This window comes from Dama dama, chromosome 30 (genome assembly GCF_033118175.1).
Source record: "Dama dama isolate Ldn47 chromosome 30, ASM3311817v1, whole genome shotgun sequence".
NCBI lineage: Eukaryota > Metazoa > Chordata > Mammalia > Artiodactyla > Cervidae > Dama > Dama dama.
Window position 1 is genome coordinate 16,375,356 of NC_083710.1, and position 24,275 is coordinate 16,399,630.

Here is a 24,275-nt window from a genome sequence, read left to right on the forward strand (position 1 = left end):
ATTCTTATTATGTGACATGTTTTTGACCAATTTGAAATATCATTATTTGTTTACACTGTAGCCTATGTAAATCAAAATGATTTTTGCCACAAATAAGTTAAAATGATGAGATTCTTTACTAGCAAGGCAGATGGGATGCAAGGATAAGAAGGAAGAAGGGATTTGCCTAGGAAAAAACCACCAATAGCAATAGTTTTTTCTGTGAAATTATTAAAGTCACACCAGTTGCTACACCAGTTGCTTATATCACCTTTGGGAAGTGAGGATAAATCTATGCAAATTTGCTTAAATGAAATCAGTATAAAATAATTTGTTCTTTTTGCTCTATTTGTGTTAAAACCAACAACACTCTAGTGTTGCCTCATAAGAGGTGAGGATGTTCAGTGTCAACAAAATAGTTTATTCTGTTTGAGGGTTTGAGATGGTCTCTGAGGCTTGTTTTACCTCAGTTTTCAATCTGCTGTTAAATAGCAATTGGAATCTCCACATGAAGAGCGAGTATCCAACGCCTTACATTCCGTGGAAGTGGAGCTACAGAAGTTAACAGAAATTCCGTGGCTTTATTATATCTTACACCCAAATGAGGATGAGGTATGTAAAATTCAACCTGTTTATAAATGTGTGCACTTTGTGACAATAGAATTTGAACGCACCTTTTGAAAAAGAAATGTTCAGGAGAAAATACATTTTAAATATAGCCATCCTCCTCTATCTGCAGGAAGTACATTCTAAGACTCCCAAGGGACCCCTGGAATCTCAGTACCAAACCCTACATGTACTATGTTTTTCCTTACACAGACATACCTAGGATAAAGTTGAATTTATAAATTAGGCACAGGAAGACATGAACAACAACAATAATGAATAGAACAATTATAACAATACACTGTAACAAAAGTTACGTGAATGTGGTCCATCTCTCAAAATATCTTCCTGTACAGGTGTCATGCCTCTTCCGTCTTGGCTGAGCGTGTCTCATGCACTGTGGCTGTAACCTTTGCAATCTGAGATGTAACAGCAAAACTAGCATGAATTTTTTCTTTCTTCCTCACAGTTTCACAGACAGAAGATTCATTTCTGCCATAGATCTTAGCCAGCTCAGCATACGATTTTTTTTTCCTTATTAAGTTAAGAACTGTCGTCTTTTCATTAAAGGAAGCACTTTAAAGCTTCTCTTTAGCATATCTGAATTGCTAGCATCACTACTTTTGTTCTTTGGCACCATTATTAAGTAAAATAAGGTGACTTGAACACAAGCACAGTGATACCACAACACCTGGTCGGATCACTCAGATGGTTCCGAAGGGACTAACAGACGGGATGGATGAGGATGGCTCTGCTGCTCAGAGCCGTGTACAACTTAAAACTTGTATGAATTATTTATTTCTGCAATTTTCACGTAGTGTTTTCAGGATGAGGTTGACGGCAGATAACAAAAACCACAGAATGGGGAACCACACTACTGTCCTAGTCGGGGAGACTACTGTCGTCCTTTCGAATGCACTTTTCTTGAGCAAATGAGAAAAAGCTTTTATGTGAACAAAGGCATCTTGCAGGAATCAGTACATTTTCAGGAGTATGCAACATCATGAACTTTTGGGGAGGGAGTTATCACTCCATCAGTGTTCTGTGGGTATAACCTATTCCTGTGTTATCTCTGCTGTCAGAGTGGGTTTTTCTTCTCTTAATATCCTGAGAAAATTCTTTCCTTGATTGACTCAAACAGGAGCCCCCCATGGATTGCACCAAGAGAAACAGCAGAAGCACAGTATTTCGTATTGTGCCCAAATTCAAAAAGGAGAAGGTTCAGAAGCAGAAGACAAGTTCACAGCCTGGTAGGTGATCCACATGGAAAGGGAAAGTGTAATGTTATGAAAAAAATAGCAGATGAACATGATATCATTGAGGGGATGAGAACGATTTGAGATTAGAGAGTGATAATCATTGTACCACATTATGGATGTCCTTATAAATAGCTTTTATGGATGTACTTATAAATAGCATTTATGCTATTGAATCATACACGGTAAAATGGTTTAAGTAGTGAATCTCATTTTGTGTTCACTGTACCATCATACAGAAAATCATAGCACACCTAAAGTAAGTCCCATTGTGAGCAGGAGTCTGTAGTCATGAGGCACACAAGACTAAGAAGTGGTTTGCTGACTTGCTTCTGCTGCATTGTGTAAATGTCAGCACCTCTGTTGATGGTTCATCATCTTGCTCAACAGCAGCTCAAGGCTTATAATTTGTTTTCCTTCTTTAGCATGCGCAATCTGTCTCATTTTGACAAATGGAACGTAGAAACTTTCGTTTAATCCTTTAACTTGCCAGGTGTATTTTCCACCTCAAGTTATATATTCTGTTCCTCCTCTTTTAAGGACTTGGAATGCCGTTTCAGCTCATTAATAACAGTTCACTGTGATACTTGCATTCTCAAGCAAAGATTAAACTCTTTCTTGGATATTCTTTCAAATTCCCTTTTCACCTTTCCCTAGAGATTAAATTTAGTGCTGTACTACTGCTGAAGACCTTCAAGTTCTGTGTATATGATGGTAGATGTCTTAATTTATTAAATAATTTTATAACTCTTCTGAGTTTCCCATCTCATATTAAAAAGTGATATATGACCTTATTTTTGATAATGCATAGAGCAGCTATTGAAGAGCATTTTAAAACCAAATGTGGCAAACAAGGAGACTTTTTATTAAGCTTATCAATGTTGGGTAAAATGTATGAAAGAGAATACATACAGTAAAATAACCCAATTAATCTTGGAAAGCAGTGTTGACAGTTTTTAGGCAATGTTAACTTGATTTAACAATACACTTATTGCATAATTGTACTTCCTAGGTGGCGCTAGTGGTTAAGACCCACCTGCCAATGCAGGAGACATAAGAGAGATGGGTTCGATCCCTGGGTCGGGAAGATCTTCTAGAGGAGGGCACAACAACCCACTCCAGTATTCTTGCCTGGAGAATCCCATGAACAGGGGACCCTGGCGGGCTACAGTCCGTGGGATCACAAAGAGTCGGACACAGCTGAAGCAATTAGCACGCATGCAAGCCTTGCATAATTACTAGCACGCAAGCATTGTGTGATTGTCTGTAATGGGAATCATCAATAGAATAGAACCAATAAAGGCAGCTGAGAACCCATAAAGGTCTTGAAGTTGGCAAGACCTGAAGCAGAAGTTTGTGTAAAATTATATGCTGTGTCAGATTTGAAATTTTTATTAGCATTGGTAGCTCAACTATAATAAGTTTCATATATGATCTTAAGGATATCATCAGAGTTTATTTAGACCTTGTACTGCTGATCCCAATTATGAGGAACACGTTTTTATACATGTTGTGTAGTTTGCATGGCTTTAAGGAGGAAATTGAGCTAAAGCGAAAGGCACAAGTGCGCAGCAGTGAATGCCTTTGTAGAGTCAGAGCCTCATGTTCATTGATAGTCTGAAACTTGCATGGGAAACAGCCGAGTTGTAGTTTCCTTGAGACAGTACCTTGAACCTTTCCCTTGGCTAGCTGCCACCGTGCTCTGCTTTGCATCTTCTTTGGCCAGCCTGTGCTTTGTAATGCACTGAGCATGTAGAAATTAAGGGGGTTTTGCTCTTAACTTTGGTAGTTCAGAAATGGGGCACAGAGGAAGTTGCTGCTTGGCTGGATCTGCTCAATTTGGGAGAGTACAGAGAAATCTTCATCCGTCATGACATCAGAGGGGCTGAACTCTTGCATCTGGAAAGGCGAGATCTTAAGGTATTTCCTTTGTGCTACTCTTCTGCTCTTAAATTTTTTTCTTGCAAAACAGACTCCTTTCTCCTGCACCCTTCAGTTCTGTGCTTGCAGCTTGGCTCATGTTATGCGTATGTAATCTATATAATATACATTGTCCTGTGGCCTGAGTTCCTTATATGCTTTTGAAAAGAGAAAGTCTGTAATATTTTTCTGTAAGAATCATTGTCTGACAGTTACAGCTAAAGCTTAGCATGAACTTAGTAATTTTTCTCTGTGTCTGTTGGCATGGCTGTGCTAATATTTCCAGATGGATCGTGTTTCCCTCAGTTCATTTTCTTGGATCAACATGAAAGGTGATGTCTGTTGCTTAAAATGACTGAAAATATCTACTAAAAGGTTCAAATAACTAAAAATTCATTCGAAATACCAAGAACGAAGCCTTCCTAATATAGAGAACTAGATGAGAGACTTATAGCAGTGGCTACTTAGACTTCTATGATTTGGTTGTGTTTCTAAATTGACCTTTCAGAGGTTACATGAACAACTAGACAAATTCAAATTTCCTTTCCATGGCTTATTATTGAAATTGTATTCTTCCCCCAAATAAACGTATTTTCCTTTATAGTGAATGAAATAAAAATTATGCTTGTTTTTGCTAGAGAGTGTCTCAAAACTTATTTCTCTTTTATGACAGGGAAGAAAAATTATGAATTCATGGTCTGCAGCAATTCCCTTTTCTTCTTTGAGTGGACCCTCAACCTCAGAAATAGCCAAAGTACCATATTCTGTCCCAGGGTTAAAAGTAGCATTCTCTCATGTTATATTTTCTTGCCACATACTGCCATTTAAAAATTCCAAGATTGATTCATTAAGTCAGCGATAAAGCCTTCAACATTTGATGGATTGATTCCTTTCCTATGCACCTGGTTCTAAAATGTATAAAATTATGAGACAGTAAATTCCTAATAAATTCATGAGCAGTTGTGCCTTTATCTAAAAACATGTTAGTAGAGACCTTTAAACCCCAATGAGTAATATAAAGTATATTATACCCAAACATTGGCACTTCCCTGGTGGCGCTAGTGTTAAGAACCTACTTGCTAATGCAGGAGATGTAAGAGACCTGGGTTCGATCCCTGGGTCAGAAGATCCCCTGGAGGAGGGCATGGCGACTCACTCCAGTGTTCTTGCCTGGAGAATCCCATGGACAGAGGAGCCTGGTGGGTTACAGTCCATAAGGTCACAAAAAGTCAGACAGGACTGAAGTGGTTTAGCATGCACACACACACACATAACTAAACGTTATACCTAGACATTTTTAGCCAGAATAATAATAAAATAATAGATTAACTAATTACCTTTGTTGAAAGTCCCAAATCTGGAGCATAGCAAAATATATAGAATATATAGTATTAGAGTAAAAATTGACCAGCACTTGAAATGAATACACCAAAAAGTAAATGTAGAAGACCATTACATGTAACATATTTGTGTAGCTTCTGATATCCTCAACAGGCAGCAATATTTATTGAATAGCTGGTGATGAATGGGATTCCCTGGTGGCTCAGAGGGTAAAGAATCTGCCTGCAAAGCTGAAGACCCAGGTTCGATCCCTGGGTTGGGAAGATCCCCTGGAGAAGGAAATGGCAACCCACTCCAGTATTCTTGCCTGGAGAATCCTATGGACAGAGGAGCCTGGCAGGCTGCAGTCCATAGGGTTGCAAAGAGTCAGGCACATCTGAGCGACTAACACATACGTATGTACATATTGATGAGTGTATTATTCTCTTCTATAGGTAGCATCTGCCCTCTAGAAGCTTGCATTTCACTTGCCATGAATAAGCATACATTCAAGGAAAAGACTTTGTATATAATATATGTATTATAAACATACACAAACGTACATAAACATACATATGCACACAATGAGTTATAATATTTGCAGAACAAAAAAACAAAAGCTCACATATAAAAGTTAAAGTTAGACTGGTAGAACCCGGCTGAGAAAAACAATGAGTACAAAGGAGATGATTAAGAATCATGTTAGTATAATTTTTATTTAGCATGAGACTTTTTTGTTTTTATTTTTAAGGCAAATGGCTTTCCCTTAAAACTTTGCTTTCAGAAATTTGTATTGACATAGTCCATTTTAACTTTTTTGGTTCTAAAACAGAGTATAGGACAATGGGAAGGGTAGTAATTTTACAGTCTTCAGTGGAAGAAAACCAAGTTAGAAATGAGCTCACCTTGTTCTCTGTCATTGGAGCTTTAAGAGAGAGCAAACCCTTCAGAGGAAAGTCTCTGAATGTTGATGAAGGGTTATCTACTCCCTAGGCAACCATATCCATTTCCATGACTTCAGATACTGTCCATGGATATATCGTTGGTTCATATAGTTCTACTTCTAGCCCTGACCTCGTTTGTAAACTCTAGGATCATATCACCACGTCTGCTTGCCACTAGACCATGACACAGACTGTCAGCCTTAAAGTGTCCGCAACCAAACTTTTGCTGTCCTGCCCTACTCCTATTCTGCCCCTTCTCCTGTGGTCTATTATCTTAGCAACTCAGGGACCTGAGCCAGAGAAACCCAGGGTCATATTTAGCATCTTCCTCTTCCTTATCCTTCTCCTCTGACTCATTAAACCATCACAAAGTAGTTTGATTTTAATCTCCATTTATTTGTCTTTCTCCTTTCTCCTTTCCACAATCCTTCCTCTTGCCTGTGTAACATCAGTAGCTTCCTCACTGGCCCACGCATTGATACTCTTGCCCTCTCATCTATTATCATTGCAACTAGAATGATGTTTTGTGTGTGTGTGTTTGTGTATATGTGTTAGTTGCTCAGTCTTGTCTGCCTCTTTGTAACCCCATGGAGTATAGCCCACCAGGCTCCTCTGTCTGTGGAATTCTCCAGGCAAGAATACTAGAATGGGTTGCCATTCCCTTCTCCATTGGATCTTCCCAACCCAGGGATTGAACCCGGGTCTCCCACACTGCAGGCAGATTCTTTACCATCTGAGCCATCAGGGAAGCCCAGAGTGATGCTTTTAATAACATCAGGTATATCACTCTTCTGCTTAAAACCTTTTGGTGGCTTCCCATTTCAATTCCAATAAAGACTCAGCGTCTATGGGACTACCTACAAAGTTCTGCCTATGTATTCAACCTGCTGTGGGGTCACTGACCCTTCGGGGCTATACTCTTCCAATCTGGCCGTGCTTCATTTATTTAAAAATATGAAACTCTCACGTCAGGGGTGTACCCTCTGAAGGTATGCTTCTTCCCTACCTGCCACTTGGCTAGCTGCTGCCCAGATCTTGGCTCAGGTGTTACTTGGTTATCACCAGGCAACTGGAGATAGCAATGTGACAGCGTAAAGGTGGGAAAGGGAAGATATTTCTAATGTGCTGTAACGGACAGACTGTTGCAGTATTTTCTCCCCTGGAGACGGTAGAAAAGAGTGAAGGGTACCAAAGAAAACAGGGCTTCTCAGGTGGCACAGTGGTAAAGAATCTGCCTGCCAATGCAGGAGACACAAGAGACTCGGGTTCGATCCCTGGGTTGGGAAGATCCCTTGGAGTAGGAAATGACAACCCACTGTAGTATTCTTTTCTGAAAAAATCCCATGGACAGAGGAGCCTGGCGGGCTGCAGTCCAGGTCTCAAGAGTTAGACATGACCGAGTGACTGAGCGCACATACACACACCCCCCAAATAAAGTGGTAAAGACACGGTGGGGTTGTTTGGTTGGTGTTTTGTTTTCTCCATTTGGAAAGTTGTTTTTGTCTGGGCCAAAGGATAACAGTAGCTACAAAGCATGCCTCTGCAAAGTTAAAGCTCTTCTTCCAAAGAAAGAAAAAGTCAACACTAATGAATATGATCTCATGGCATAACTTTATCACAGCCTGATTCCTAGAGGACATGAATGTGTTGAACTCAAACTAAAGAAAATATAGCTAAGAAGTTAGTGTAACTCTAGGGAAAACATTCATCTCGTGACTCCAAAAATAATAATTGTGAGTAGAGTCTGCTTCTCTCAAATAAGCTTTTATTCTTGAGAATAAAGTATGCCTATGGCCTAAAATAATTGTTTGATATTAAATATCTTTCTTATTCACATAACTGCATTATCATAAAGTATAAAGAATACTTAACTATTCCACTCAAATCAAATGCATCTACATTTCCATCTTCCTTTAAAGTTTGGCCTTGCTTTTAAGTTTGCTGTTTTAGCACATACTTCAGGAGTTAGATAGTTGCCTTAAGACTAGTTTTGGATGACCTGGTGTCGATGAGCAGATATTTTTCAGGATCGGTTAAATATTGTAAAAGCATTACCCGGAAATGATCTCAAGCTTGAAAAGAGCACTGACTGTGGAAAGATCATTTTCCAGAAAGATGCAGAATCCTCAGTAGCAATGGTGCTACAGAATTCAGAGAGCTCATAAAGTATATGGGGGAGGTTGAGAGAACGTGTGTGTGTGTGTGTGTGAGACAAATAATCTTGTGATACCTTATAATCCTACTTTCGAGACTGCTTTGCAAATCATCTTTTTACTTATTTTCAGATATTCCACACTCTCTGTTTTGTGAAGAAGTTGACTTCACATACTGGCAAGTTCATTATGGCCATTAAGCTTAAGGAAGCTATCGGGAGTGGAGATCTTCGCCATCTGTTTAGTTTCTCAGAGAGCAGATATTATGGCTGTCTTGAACGCATCTCCTTTACCCGTGCAACAAGCATTCATTTGCCAAGTGCCTGCTTTGTGCTGCGCACTCAGCAGTCACCATTCATTTCTGAGAACTCTTAGGTTGGCCAAAAAGATCATTTGGGTTTTTCCATAACATCGTATGGATGTTTCCATCAATGTTACAGGAAAAACCCAAATGAACTTTGTGGCCAACCCAATAAATCTTGGCTTCTTGGTTCTTTTCAGGAAGCTGGGTCTTTAAAAAACAAGAGGAGTTCTGAGGGAAAGGAGTCAAAAGTGTTTTGAGCAAAAACATCAACTCATACATACCTATGTTTATATGATTTTTTTTTACACTTATAAAATATAAAAATTATTTAAATATTTCACACACATCAAAGACTCTAAATGCAAGTGCAAAAGGGTTTAACATTCCACATGTAGGTCATAAGTACTAGAGTAATTTCTTGAGGAGCAGGACTTATTTGTAAGTTTAATATTTTAGCAAGGAAATGTGTAGTTGTTTTAAGACTACGAAATTTATTTGAGTAAATTTTGTGGGTACCCTGTGTCACATGTCACTTCTCTCCGAGATTCCAAAAGGACCTCTGTTTTTCTAAATCAAAAAAGAAGAAAAAGGAGAAAGTAATTTTGACTGTTGAAGAATTGCCCTTGTGTGTAACCTATGAGAAAGTTACATTTAACAGTTTGTGTAAGATGTGGTTTTTTTAATGGTTGGTAATTTTTTAATTTCAGGATTTTTTGGTTTTATAAACTTAACTTTTCTGATTTTACTTTGTAAATCATTGAATCTGAGATGAATGAACTGAATGCTAACTACATTTTATTAGCTAGCTAAATATTTAACCATTAGTTTTCTCTTATTGGTTAACTTCTTTCTCTTTCTTTTTCCCTTTTTTTCCCTTTTTTTTAGGACCTGGGGATACCGAAAGTGGGTCATGTGAAGCGAATTCTCCAGGGAATTAAAGAGCTTGAAAGGCGCACCCTCCAGCCTGAGGTGTAATCATACTGGTGCTATTCCTTGGAAGGAAAGTCATCGCTACTTAATACAAAGTCCTTGGGAGCCAATGGCTGTTCTTGTAGTTTTCTGCCTAGATGAGTAAGCACCCTAAGACACCTCTATGGCTTAATATTTTGCTATGGGTGAAAATTTTGATTTGAAGTATTAGAAAATATTTTTGTGCCAAAAAAATACATTCCACGAAGCCATTTTCTTATTGTGCAAACCTGACATGTTCAAATATGCTCATATTAGTAAAAAGGTAGGAGGAATCGGAGACAACTGCATTGTCCAAAAGGTGGAACTGCAGAATGTTTACTTTCCTTTAATCTGGTCAGGTGGGGTTTTCTTATCGCACAACCGCATAAAAATATGTGGCTGAAACTTACTGGGTTTCACTGTTAGAGGCATTGGCTTCTTTCCTCAAATCACTGGCTAGAAGACTAAGATGTCAGTTAAGTGGTGTTTTGAATTGGTATCATTTCAGATTTCTAGCTCTCAGTGGTCAGAGAATATGGTTAAAATCCCTCAAACACTATGAATGAATGCAAATCTTAATGCACGATGTTGCTGCCTGAATTGTTTTTTTGTTTCTTGCATGTCACATTTAATATGTAACACTTAGCTTTAATGTCAGTTTTAATGGAATTTAATTTATTATTACCTAAGTACCTTTTGGTTGGCTAAAGGCACTTTTCTGTTCTTTGATGTGGAATTTTGCATATTCTATATCTAAGAATCTGTGAACATGTGTCTGGGCCCCAATCAACAAATGATATGTATCTTATGCAAGCCAATTTTATATCAGTCTGTCATAAACAGCAGGTATGCACAGTAAGAAAATTCTCTGTATATTTTCATAAAATTATATGTTCTGTTGTCTTAAGATAACTTAGTATAGCTCTCCAAACCAAAATTCTCACACTCTGTTGTTCATTTCAATTTAATATTTATTTAATACTGTGTTTGCATCTATAATATAGCAGACTGTTGACAACCAGGAATTTCCCCAGTGTCTCAAACTAGGATCAGTATACTGACTGGCCGCCAGAGTCATTCGCTTACTAAAGAGACAACTGACCGAAACTTCCCAATGAAAGAGATTTAAACTTTTTCTTAAGGGCTTTCCATTATTATATGTCACTTAATTCTTATATCCTGTCAGGCAGATATTATTTCCTTTTTATAAACCACTGTACTTCAGTATAGTGCATGAGAAGTTAACATTTCTGTGATCAAAATCTTTGAAAGCCAAAGGCATACCTATCAAAAAGTCAGAAAAATGTCCTCAAATAAATTTACTTTAGACATCATATACTAAAAAATTCATTGTAGTATTTAAAAATCTTCTATATAAGAGAATTAAACAGGATACTGACCCAGTGGTGACAGTTGTCATAAAGTAGCCTTCTAGGAAGGTACTCAAAAGATATACATATACACATAAATGTATAGACACATATATATGTACACATACACGTATACATTTATATGTACATTCACACTTGCATACGTGTAATCTAAAATATACTTTCATTGATATTTTCTAGACTTTTTTGCCAAATACTTAAAGAGAAATATTGATGGGAAAACATTTAAAACGAGCTATTGTCAGACATATAATTTAATTGTATCAAAAGGGTTTACATATTTGACACTTTATTCTTATTTATGATTTGAGTATTTACTAGTAAAAGTCACAGTTTGGATATCTTAAAAATAAATGAACTCAGGCTCCTGACCAAATGTGTCTGACTATATATTTTACCTAAGTTGTGAATAAATGGGAAATTTTCCACATTGTATCAGGTAGCTTAAAAGAGCCAAGAGCTACTCACTTAGTAATTTTAACATTATCCACACTTACGAAATCAAAAGTCATTTCCAGTTCCTTTTAGAGTCATCCACACTGGAAAGTGTCCTCAGTCACTTCCCTGTGAAATCAGGCAGTCCAGATTCTCTGAACTCTGCTTAGATCAGAAATCCTTGTCCACACACACACAAAGAAAGGAAAGGTGGAGACAAGGAGGCAAGAAATCCTAGAAAAGAATGAATTAATATAAAAAACCTTTATTGATTTTTCACTCTCCCCAAATTCTTCTTTGCCAGTAGAAAAGATTCTCAGGTTATCTCTTGTTCAGAGTTTAAGAGTAAGATGTTAATGACTGAATTTTTTATTTGATGTTGCTCTTTCACTCTCACCCTGGAGAAGCGAATGGCAACCCACTCCAGTGTCCTGGCCTGGAGAATTCCATGGACCAAGGAGCCTGCTGGGGCTACGGTCCATGGGGTTGCAAAAAAGTCAGACACGACTGAGTGACTAACACTTTTCACTCTTGAGTAACATCGCTTACGTATGCCAAACCTCACTAAACAGAATCTTTAGCTAGAATTTTCCTGCATGTGGCTTTTGGATGAGGGAAATTCTTTTTTTTTTTTTTTTTTCATTTAATTTTATTAGTTGGAGGCTAATTACTTTACAATATTGTAGTGGTTTTTGCCATACATTGGCATGAAATTCTTTAAAAATGACAAGATTGATCTTTAGGGTTAAATAAGAGCACTTTTCACTCTATGAACCATCCATGCATGGTTCTGTAGGACCCAGAGGCCTTCACCCTCACCTGCTTGTCAGGACGGTGCCCTCAGAGCCTCGGGAGGCCACAGTCCAGCCTCGCAGAGGAACCAGCTTCTGTGGTAGATGGGGTTACAGCAAGGCTAGGGGGAGCTTCTCCATGAGAGCTGATCAGAGCCCGGGGAGTGCAGAGGGGCTCCGTGCCTGGGTCCACACATAAGCTGAAGTGAGATGCTCAAACTGGAGCCTGGCTTGGGGGCTATAATTGTGGCCTTTCCTCCCCTCAGGCTCTCCCACACATGGGTAATCTCGGAGCACTGGAGGAGACTCACAGCCAACCTCCCAACACTCACTTCCTTTCATGTTCCCTCACTTTCCTCATTTTCCTGAGGAACAACTGACTTTTCAAGAAAGACAGGGACATGGTCAGGCCTGAATAAAATTTCCAAGTACTCATTTTCGCTCATCCATCCATTCTTCTACATCACTTTCTGAGTTTCATTCTTAAACTGCCTGGCTTCCCATCTTTCAGGACTTCCCTGGTAGCTCAGACAGTAAAAGCATCTGCCTGCAGTGCGGGAGACCTGGGTTCGATCCCTGGGTCAGGAAGACCCCCTGGAGAAGGAAACGGCAACCCACTCCAGTACTCTTGCCTGGAAAATCCCAGGACGGAGGAGCCTGGCGGGCTACAGTCCATGCGGTCGCAAAGAGTCGGACACGACTGAGCGACTTCACTTTCCCATCTTTCTACATGCCCAGTGCAGAGATGGTTACTCACAGTCTCACTGCCATGTACTACCCTTTCCTCTTCACCTATCCCACTGCAAAAGGGCTCCTTTTGTCTCACCCCACTTTTGCCCCCCCAGGCTTCCCTGGTGGTTCAGTGGTAAAGAATCTGCCTGCCAATGCAGAAAGGCGTGCTAAGTCACTACAGTCACATCCGACTCTTCATGACCCCATGGACTGTAGCCCATCAGGCTCCTCTGCCCATGGGATTCTCCAGGCAAGAACACTGGAGTGGGTTGCCATGCCCTCCTCCAGGGGATCTTCCCCACCCAGAGATCAAACTCACATCTCTTGCGGCTCCTGCATTGCAGGTGGATTCTTTACCACTAAGCCATCAGGGATGCGGGTTCAATCCCTGGGTTGGGAAGATCCCCTGGAGGAGGAAATGGCAACCCTCCAGTATTCTTGCCTGGAGAATCTCACTAGCAGCAGAACCTGACAGGCTACGCAGTCCATGGGGTTGCAAAGAGTCAGATACTACTGAGTAACCAAGCATGAGCACCTTTGCCCCCTCATTGTGGGTCATCTAGCCAAGTGTTATTAGGAAGAAAACAATTTAAATTTTATAGTTTTCATTTAATGGAAGGAGACTTACTCATCTAAATGAATTGATGGATTAGAGCATTTGGGGACCATGATGTAATTGCTCTGGTGGAGAAGAGGTCCGTGAATGTCCAAGATCCGAGCTGTCCTGCATTGTAGCCACTAGCTCCATGTGGCTATTTAAAGTTAGTTTAAGTATAAATTTACTTTCTCACCTGTCCTAGCCACATTTCAAGTGCTCAGTAAACCATAGTAGACGATTCAGATGTTGAATACTTCTATCATTGCAAAAATTTTACTGGGTAATGTTGCACTACAGTCATTGCTACTCAAAATGTGGTCCATGGACCAGTGGCATCCTGTCACCTGGGAGCTTAGAGAAGTGCAGAATCTCAGTCCACTCCGTCCCTACTGAGCCAAAATCTTCCTTTTACTAAGATTTGTGAAGTGATTAGTACTGGCCTAAATAGTTTTATCTCTTCTAGATGAGTGGGATCTGAGGTCTTCAAAGGTGCTCAGAATAGCTGACTGTCCAACCCACTCTTTCCTATCCCTTCTCCAACTAATCCCAGAAATGAGCTGAAACTCATTCATCACCCAGCTGAGTTTCCCTCTCAATCCTTATTCCTAATTCAGTTTCTAGATGAGCCCTGCCTACCCAGTATATATTTTGGTAACCAAGGTGGCACACAGATACTGGCCAACACAGCTGACCTCACTCTAGGCCCTCGCATCTAAGTCACTGACAGTCTGCATTTGCTCATGTGACATTCTCATTTGTTCACAACTTAAACCACAGGGAACATTTCGGAACAATATGTACTGAGATAAGGAAAGACCGGGTCAGTCTCCCGCAACTTGGACTTTTTGCTTTCTCTTATCAGTAGTTTATCCTATTGACATTGTTCATGTTTGAGGACACATAGCAACACACACATTAAATGAATCATTAGGCATGCAAAAAAAAAAAAAAAAAAGAGAGACCCAAAATGATTGCAAGTAAAATGAATATGTCATTAAAGCCCTCAAGGCATGTTTTGCTAGACTAAAATCTGGCTTTCTTATTATGCTACCTTATGTTGATTTTCAGGTAGTTAATAATTCTTTAAAAGAGTGCCTGAAAAATAATATATTCTTGACCCTCAAAATACAAATTATGTAATTCTATAATAAGATCTTTCCCAGTGACATACAGTTAGTAAGCCTTTTCAATTTACGTAATGATATAATTGACCAAAGCATTACTGCCTAGAGATTCTTTAGCTACCTTTAAAGAATAATGAGATCACTACTTGAGTCTCCATAGAAGTTATTTGTAATAGGAATGGAGGAAGGAAATACTCATGCAAAGCTATGACTTAAGAAATTAGAGCGGAAACTTCCCTATGACATGTCTAAAGTAAATGATCTGGTTTGCCCAACAGGGTTGACAACATAGTGGACTTTTAATGTTGTACAGATGTGAATTCTTTAAAGATACTGCTTTTCTTTAAGCTGTAAAAACATTACATCTCTCAACCTTGACATCTACGGTCCCTCCTGCCGTCCCCTTCCAAAATGAACTTACCTTGAATGTTTCAAGTGCAGGTTGGACTGATGATCGAAGTGGCAGTTCTTTAAGTCAGCTGAAAAGGATGGGAAGTGAAGAGTCCTCAGTACTCAGTACTGGTCAGTGGAGTGGCTTCCCAAGTGGTTTCCAGAGCTGGGCTGCCATGTCTGTCCCCTCACTGCCCCTCGCCGGATGCCAGGGGGCCCGGGGCTTGTTTCTCTCTGCTACGGCATCTCCCCAATGACTCCTGTATAGCAGTCTCTGTCTTAGATGGATAATATGTTGACTTTGCAATGGGATGCCTTCCTGAAGAAACAAGCAAAACTTTAGAAGGACAGTGATTGATTTTTATAATATGTAGAGCACTAATTTATATCTTTCTTATTGTTTTCTCTATTATTTTCTCCAAGTTTTGTTGAGAGATATTTCCGTTAGAATGGAAAAAGCTATAAAGGTTTGTCGTTATAGAGAACAGAGAGAGAAATGACAGCTGGACTGTACCTATTTGTGTATTTCTTTCTGTTATTTTCAGGAGAATCTTAACACAGTAACCAAGGCTGTGTTAAACTCAGTAACGATAGGGACTTCACCAAAGGTCCAGTGGGTAAGACTTGTGCTTCCAATTCAGGGGGCATGGGTTCAATCCCTGGCCAGGGAACTGGGATCCTGCATGCTGCACAATGCGGCCAAAAAAACTCAGTAATGGTGTTTAATAAAAACCCCATATTACTAATATAAGTGAACAAGTTAATTCTTTTATGTAATTAAGATTCTATTTACATGTATTTATATCTTCTCTCTTAATTTTGTATGCACTTCCAAGTTTTAGTTGGAAAAATAGAAACCAAGCCACTACTTACAAGTTATTAAAAAAAAAAACTCCACATAAAATATTTCATTTTAGCTATGAGTTACTCATTGTATAGAAATTTATGAATAGTCTGGATATTTCATAGAACTGCGCTTCAAGAATAAATTAACCTAACCTAAAGGAACATATGGTAACTTTTTAAATGGAATAAAATGTTTCATACTCAGCTGATAAGGCTATTGAAGTAGGTCAATGAGGTTAGGTATACAAGCTAAAAAGGAAAACAAATATATTTTGTGGTCCTTACTGTTTGATTGCACTATTGTTTACCACAGCTTAGCCATATCTATTTCTATATTCTAAGTATTAAGCTGATATATAGCTATAAGATTTCTTACAGTTCTGGTAACTGGTAGCTAGTGCTGTGAAAGGTTTTGGTGTTGTAATATTCCCAGTTTTGTGACTTATATATTGTATATTGAAGATGACTAATAAATTGGAGTAATATATTTATCTAGAGCTGGGAAAATATGATATTTTCAAATCTTCAAGTAAGTTGTATCAAATTTTTTCTTTCTCTTAAGTGAGATAAAAGTCTCACTTTTATGTTAAAATGTCTATTTATACAACAGGTTTCACCTTTTACTGGTTTTATTAATTTTCATATTAAAATTTTTCTTATCTTTTTATACCAAAATAGTGATCACGCTGGTGATTCAAACTTCCAAGATGTATTTTAGTTTGCAGGGCTTTTGGCAAACAAAATACTTAATAACAAAGCAGCTTTGTACATTTTGTGGCTTTGGGGGCAAGGATTTTGCCTTTGAAACTCTATGTGAGGCAGTGCTGATATCAGCAAAGTCAATGATGGACAGTATTATTCATAATCAGCAGCAGAAGGTTTTTGCAAGATGTGTAAATCAGAGTGCATTTATTTATTATACCATGAAATTTAATCTTTATACAAAATGCATATTCTAGCTCTTTTCCTTGTTACTGCTGTTGCTTAGAGTGTAATAGCTCTGTTCATAACTTACTTATGTACTTGAAGGACTCATTTCTGCCAAACAGATGCCCAGTTTTTTTCCTTGTAAAAAATGGTATTCTTCACCTTCCTAGACAATGGAAAAGTCATAGGGACTTTGTTTTAAAAAAATCATTTTCATGTTTAAAATAAATACGGAAAAAGGCATAAATCAAAAAGTGAAATCATCAAGATTAAGAACTTAATGTTACAAAGGGATTCATCATGCTGTATTTGCCCAATATACATTTTATCTTCAAGTCAGAACATCTTTTCTGTAGTAAACTTTCAACTTTTGTTGTAAAAGAGAGCTCAGTGATTATACTGCCAGTATAACATTTGAGGGCTTCCCTTGTGGCTCAGTGGTAAAGAATCCACCTGCAATGCAGGAGATGCAGAAGACACAGGTTCAATCCCTGGGTCGGGAAGATCCCCTGGAGGAGGGCATGGCAACCCACTCCAGTATTCTTGCCTGGAGAATCCCATGGAGAGAGGAGCCTGGCGGGCTACAGTCCATGTCCATGGAGTCACAAAGAGTCGGACACAACTAAAGTGACTGAGCATGCAGGCATTTGAATGAACATTCAGAATCTTGAACCCTCCAAATCTCACATACTTCCAGCTCTTGGTTTCAAAGTGTATGTTCTTAACAGGTTTGCATTTGACTCTGGGCTGCTTTAGTCAGAGTACCCATAAGCGATTATGGTTTGTCACTTTGTTTCTGTCAGTTAAGTCAGTGAGATTCTAATTGAGTCTTGAATTATTTCTGTTTTCGAAATATTCTCTATTCAACTTTTTAAAAACCAAAAATTTGAAACCTAATAGCACAACAGCATACCACACGGAATAAAAATCACATTTTCAAGAAAAATGTCACATATAAAGAAATCACTTTAATAAGCCCTAAATTCAGCTGCCATATTGCTTTACAGTATAAGCGGTAGATGAATTGTAAACTGTTTAAGAAATGTAGAAAATTAAGAATTTAACTCAAAAGAGTTTTATATTAATTTTACTATTGCACAATCAATTATTGAAGGCAGGAAAGAAGAAAATATATGAGAAACATCCTGTGGAAATTAAAGGATAAAGGAGCTTGGTAATTTGGGAGAGTTTTGGAAATGAGTGTGAATGTAGATCTCTTTCAGCTTAAATTATAGAAATGCAAAGCCGGTGTGAGATATATGGCGGACATGAAACAAGAAGAATATAAAAATGTCACACTGGTGAAGTTTGGAATTGTACCTTTACTCTTTTCAAAATTACCAGTGAGTTTAAGGAGCCCATTTCTACTGTTGAAGCTTGGAAGTCAGTTAAAAGGTATTGGTTGGCCAGAAAGCTCATTTGGGATTTGCCATAACATTTTATAGCTATGATATAGTTGGATAACCTGATGATTTGTGTGCATTACATGAGGCAAAATAAACCCCAATATATATACAGCCTTCCTAGACAATAATCCCTGGACTTCCCTGGTGGCTCAGATGGTAAAGCGTCTCCCTACAATGAGGGAGACCGGGCTTCGATCCCTGGGTCAGGAAGATCCCCCTGGAGAAGGAAATGGCAACCCACTCCAGTACTCTTGCCTGGAGAATCCCACGGATGGAGGAGCCTGGCAGGCTGCAGTCCATGGGGTCGCAAAGAGTCGGACTTGACTGAGCGACTTCACTTTTTTCAAGTAGTGAGTGATAAAGAGAGGACTGGTCAGTAGGGCTTAGCAACTTCTCAAAGAAGAGCTCTGGTGAAGGTAGATCAGACCAGACCACACAGAGTAAAGAGATGCCTATGAACCTTCTCAGCCTTGAAATTTGTTAGCAAGGATGGATTTTTCTTTGATTTGAAACAAAAACAAAGTATTCAAATTTACAGTATTCCTAGTAGCTGAATCCTGTGATGCTAGATGTGGGAATAGAGTCAGGTTCATTGGATTCCAAAAACTGACTTTGGCCCTGGCTCACTGAGTCCTTTCTACGAGCTCTATGTTTTGGTCCTTTGGCTTCCCTTATTAGAAATGGTCCACGATATTTTCAGTTACAAGTACCAGGTGATTTTTCTTTTACAAGAGGAATTATGTAAGTGTGAATCGTACTTAAACGTACCTCTTTTCCCACTGTCGTTAGATATAAAGGATTCCCAGACTATAGCATGAATTAAAAGTCCGAGTTAATATCCTTCAATGTTCATTTTAAAAAGGAGAGTGAAGTTACATTAGCACTGTCTTGCCCAAAATAGGTTATAGGTATTTTCATCTATGTAGTATAGATTTATATATTCATTTAGGATAGGCTAAAATCTTAACTTCTAAAGTCTTCAGAAATTTAGAGTAATTTTTTTACACTCACCCCAGACAAACATTTTATTAATACATATATAGTGCATATTATATAATATAGCTGAGTTCTGTGATTCTGTTATATATATATATATATATATATATATAACTAAGACCTGCACATCTTTTCATAGCTTAAATCCCCAAAGAGGAAATGTCTCTTTAAATCAGTGTTGAAAAAAAGGAACACTGGACTCCTCCCTTACCATATTTTACTCTGTGATGTCACTTACCCAGTGAATTCTGAATGGTTTCCTTGCTATTTGATCTGAAGCATACATCACTGTCTTCTCTAGCTATGGAGTGGTACTCTCTTGCAAAGTACCTTTAAAACTTCCGGTAAAGAAATTAAGCTAGAGATTGTCTTACTCATTACCATAATGAAAATCTGAGTACAATTAAAGGAAAGAAATTAGAATAACCCAGTTAAAATGATCAAATGTAGATGAGGGTAAATGAATATTGACTTTATTTTTCCCTGACCCTTGAATTCAGTCACTCTGACCACTTGACTCAAAAAGTTCTTTGCTAGATATGCTATTTATAGTAGTATAATATGATACATTGGCGCTCCTGCGGCATCCCTCTCCCCTAAAAATGTTGGGATTTTAAGAGGCTGTAAGCTGCATGACATCAAGGAAAAGAGTGAATCAGAACTCATTCACCTGTGTTTTAATCTATCTTAATGGCTTCTCTGGCAGCTCAGTGGTAAAGAATCCACCTGCCATTGCAGGAGATGCAGGTTCAATCCCTGGGTCAGGAAGATCCGTTGGAGAAGGAAATAGCAACCCACTCCAATATTCCTGCCTGGGAAATCCCATGAACAAAGGAGCCTTGCAGGCTACAGTCCTTGGGGTCACAAAGAGTTGGGCACGACTTAGCGACTCAACAATAACAACAATGGCACAACTTAGCTTTCATAATAACAGATCTCTAAATGATGATTCCCAAATGATTTGGTACAGTGATGGGAATAAGTTATTTTTCTGGGAATTTGCTTCCCACAATGACCTGATATACAGTTGATCTTAGTATAACTTAAATTAATTATAATTTTAATTAGAACCTTCCCTGTTTACAGATTTCTGTTGTGCAGCAATTTTTTTATATACGTAATGATGAGGATGAAAGCATTGCAAACTCAAGCAGTTCTTTTGTTTCCTCGCCTCCTTCTACTTGAAAAGCTTTCAGAAAGCTTTTGAGAGGTGACACAGTTCTCATAGCAACATTATGTGATCATGTTCTTCTGCCAAGAAACTCCTAAGCTAAAATATGGAACAAAACACAAGCCTAAGCTAATCTTGGTTTTGAATTGTGTAAACCGAAGCATTTTCTATATCAAAGGTTTTTTTTTTTTTTTTTAGTATTTATACAGTTGCATATTTTCTTTTTTGTCCATCTCAAAAATTGAATTGGCATTTTATGTTCTATTTCTAATTAGTTGCAGAAAAGCAAAGTGATAATTCCATTCAGACCTTTATCACCACAAACCTTCATTATTATTCTCTCTTGTGCTTTTGCTCTAGTTTTTCAGTAACCAGTTTTCCCTCCTAATTCTCCCCTACCGCTCATCCAACTTCCACTAGACTGACTGAGTGGTCTTTTTAAAACACAGATTTCTTTTGTCATGACTCAGCTGAAAAAAATCTTAACTAGACTCTCCCTCTTTACAGCACAGCAACCCACCTCCTTAGCGTGATGGATAAGGATCTCCATGACCTCGTCACACCATTTTTAGCATCCTCACCTACCATTTCCACTAGAGACCTTTTGTAACCCAGGAATTTGGAGCTACTCACAGTTCAGTGCTTTGGCATAATCACTTGCTGGAGATTAACTCATTTAAGATTCAGTTCAGATTTTACCTTCTGTGACACTCTGCCTAACTACCCAGAAGGTTAAGTATTTCATCCATGCTCCATAGTCTCTTGGAATTTATTCTGTAAAATTATTTCAATAATTATTGAATATGTATGAATATATGAAAGAAAAGTTAAAGTGTTAGTCACTCATTCGTGTCCGACTCTTTGTAAGCCCATGGATTGTAGACCATGAGGCTCCTCTGTGGAATTCTCCAGGCAAGAATACTGGAGTGGGTAGCCATGTCCTTCTCCAAGGGCTTTTTCCGACCCAGGGATTGAACTTGGGTCTCCCACATTGCAGGCAGATTCTTTACTCTGAGCCATTCGGGAAGCCCCCATATATGATATATATATATCACATTTCAGCAATTCTGTGTATCTGCTTGTCAACAACTGGATTTCTCTATCTTCGTAGTTTCAGTGTCTAGCGAGCCCATGGTAGGATTTTAATAAATGTTTTTGAAATGGTGAAGGTAATACAGAGCCCAGACTTCTCTGTCTTTTTGCACTTAACACATAAACTTTCCTGAGAGTCCATAAGAGGTGGGTGTGTGTTCAGAAGCATGCAGGAACTCTAGGAGAATCAACAGAAGAGAAACAGCAGGAAAGAACAGTTGATTTATGAAGGATAATCATTTGTTAACTACTCATGAGAAATATTTACCAAATTTGAATTCTTGTTTCTTAAAGTTGAGGCTTAGAAAATTTTCATGTAACTGCAGAATTCTTATTTGTAATTCATAGATATGCCTTAAAGATGATCTTTCTCGTTGGCAGATGTTCTGTATTCAGTGTATACAGTCTACATAGATATATATACTAATGACCTACACAAAACAATGACACTTGAGAAAGAATTTAAAAAAAACGCGAAGGTAAAATTTTCTGAAAAATAGTTTTCAACCAGAGATAGAGAATGATTTGTGCAGTTTCAGGTCATTTTTCAGGTCATTTATAGTTAATGATTATTTCATTTTTTATTATGTAAATGCAAGAAGGCTTCTTTGCCGCTGTTGGTGACTCAGATGGTAAAGAATCTGCCTGCAGTGCGGGAGACCAGGATTTGATCCCTGGATCGGGAAGATCCCCTGGAGAAGGTAGTGGCTACCCACTCCAGTATTCTTGCCTGGAGAATTCCATGGACAGAGGAGCCTGGCAGGCTACAGTCCATGGGGTTGCAAAGAGTCAGACATGACTGAGCAACTCACACACACACACGGAACATAAAGACTAAAAACTATTACCTAAGGGACTGTTTTTATTTTGTGATTCTATAAAGCCTTTCTACCATGTCTCCAAATTATGATAAAGGTTGACACAAAAAATCCTTTAAAGTCAATTTTTAAAATTAAATACGTCCAAAATTTGCATATAATTAAATTAAATGACTTCTTACTTCACTCAGGATTTTTTCTACCTGGTCTACATTTGACCTTTGATTCATGCTGGGGATGCAAATAAAATAAGACCGCTCTTATCTAATAGAGTTCAAGTTCATGTTCATGATTATTTTTCTAGTCTGTTTAAGAAATTGGGAGGACATGTTTTTAAGGCAAATATTACTTCTCAGGGTTTTCCAGAGAAGTCATCACCTTCCACCTAAAAAACTAACAAGTTCTGTGTCATAAAGGACTAATCTTGTTTTTATGTACACAATTTTTGTATTTTCAGGTCAACTGCAAATAATTTTTGACCATCACTCGTCAAGTACATCTTTCACCAAATCTATAAAACCCCATTTCCACAACCATAGGTGCTGTACATTATTCAAATGACTAATGAGTTTATAGAACACAAGTTCAACTTTAAGTCCATTTGAGGAAGGCATATATCCTTATTAATGACAGTTACTCCAAAATATATGAAATATCCATTGGGAATTCACAGTAAAAGGAAAAAGTTATAAAATAATGCTTTGCAATGTACTTCAAAGGCTCCATTTGTAGTTATGGGTTGATGTTTCCACCACTTTTATTTTTAATGGGGAAAAAGGAGTTGTAATACTAACAGCTAGCATACTTATCTAAGCATATAGTAAATCCACTATTAGTATTTATGTGCCATAATACACTGATATATAGATGAAATAAAAATATTTGAGTTGCAAAAAATTAACTTCTCTGAATATTTATTAATGGTTAGATAATTGGGTTCCTTTATAAGAAGGAAAAAATATTGTAAGTATGAGAAAAACCTTACTTGAATGTATACTTACATTTTGATAGGCACATTTTGAAGTCACCATTTCCCATCAGTATAAAGTATCAACCATTTCTATGTTCTCTAGCAAAAAGAAATTCTTAGTTTGATAGAACTTAACTCTTTGTTCCATGTTCTGAAAGGCCCACAAACAAAGGAGGCTCAGAAGACTGGACACTTGACCGTTACACTCAGCATCTTCATTCTACCTTTCAATAACGAGAATCAGTAATGATTTGCCTCTTATTTATCATCACATTGAATATCTAACAGCATAGTTCCTTTCGTCCCTTGCATTGCAGAAGATAGTTGTATTCTAGCCTTTGCCATATTACTTATAACTAATAATTTACTACATTTTTGTAGTCCGTTTTGAAACTTTTATCTGAAAGATGGAGATCCTATCTATTTATTATACAGTGGGCTCTGTTTGCTGCAGAAAAGAGTGAAACTTTAAATTGCTTAGCACACTTGCCAGTGAAATATACCTGACAGAGCAGAGGTTATAACTTTAGCTCTAATAACTTTTAATAATGGTAAGAAAACGTGAGTTTTGTTTGTTTACATGCTGTTTACAATGGCATAATTTTTTAAATATATACAACAATTGAGATATTTATTGCATACTATTTTAAAGATGTTTTATGTGTTTTCACCTTTGGAATATATTATTACAGTTCCTTATACTGATAATTTGGGTGGCTTTGTTAATGTAGCTAGTAACTTTTATGACTACTAAGTGACCGGGTTTCCGTGCCTTTCATTGTGGGATGCATGATTATGTATTTATTGTATGGAAGTCACTGATGCGTGTATTTTTGTACTTTGCCGAGAGTAATGGTTGATCTCGATGTATCTAATGATGAGAGATGCCTTTCCCAAAGGGCACTGCCTTGAGATTGTCCTTCTCAAATAAAAAGAATGCATTTGGAGTGTGTGAAGTCTCCATTTTTTTTTTTCTGGTTGGAATGTTTTTTTTTAAATTAAATATATTCTGTTGACATAATTGTGGAGTCTAATATAGTCATAAGAAAATAACAGAGAGACAGAGATCCTGTGTACCATTTCCCCCTGGTGATGACATCTTGCAAACATATAGGATATTGACACAGGATATTGACACTGACACAGTCAAGACGG

At 37.9% G+C, this 24,275-nt stretch overlaps 1 protein-coding gene across 1 annotated transcript in view; it reads left to right on the plus strand.

Moving 5' to 3' along the window:
- Window positions 1–24,072, plus strand: part of DGKH (diacylglycerol kinase eta) — a 208,970-nt gene extending 184,898 nt beyond the window's left edge. The window contains exons 28-31 of the mRNA XM_061133431.1: window positions 472–591; window positions 1,727–1,835; window positions 3,631–3,761; window positions 9,368–24,072. Coding sequence (XP_060989414.1) covers window positions 472–591; window positions 1,727–1,835; window positions 3,631–3,761; window positions 9,368–9,457 — 450 coding nt within the window. The 3' untranslated portion in view covers window positions 9,458–24,072. The remainder of the gene's footprint in view (window positions 1–471; window positions 592–1,726; window positions 1,836–3,630; window positions 3,762–9,367) is intronic.
- Window positions 24,073–24,275: the final 203 nt, after the last annotated feature.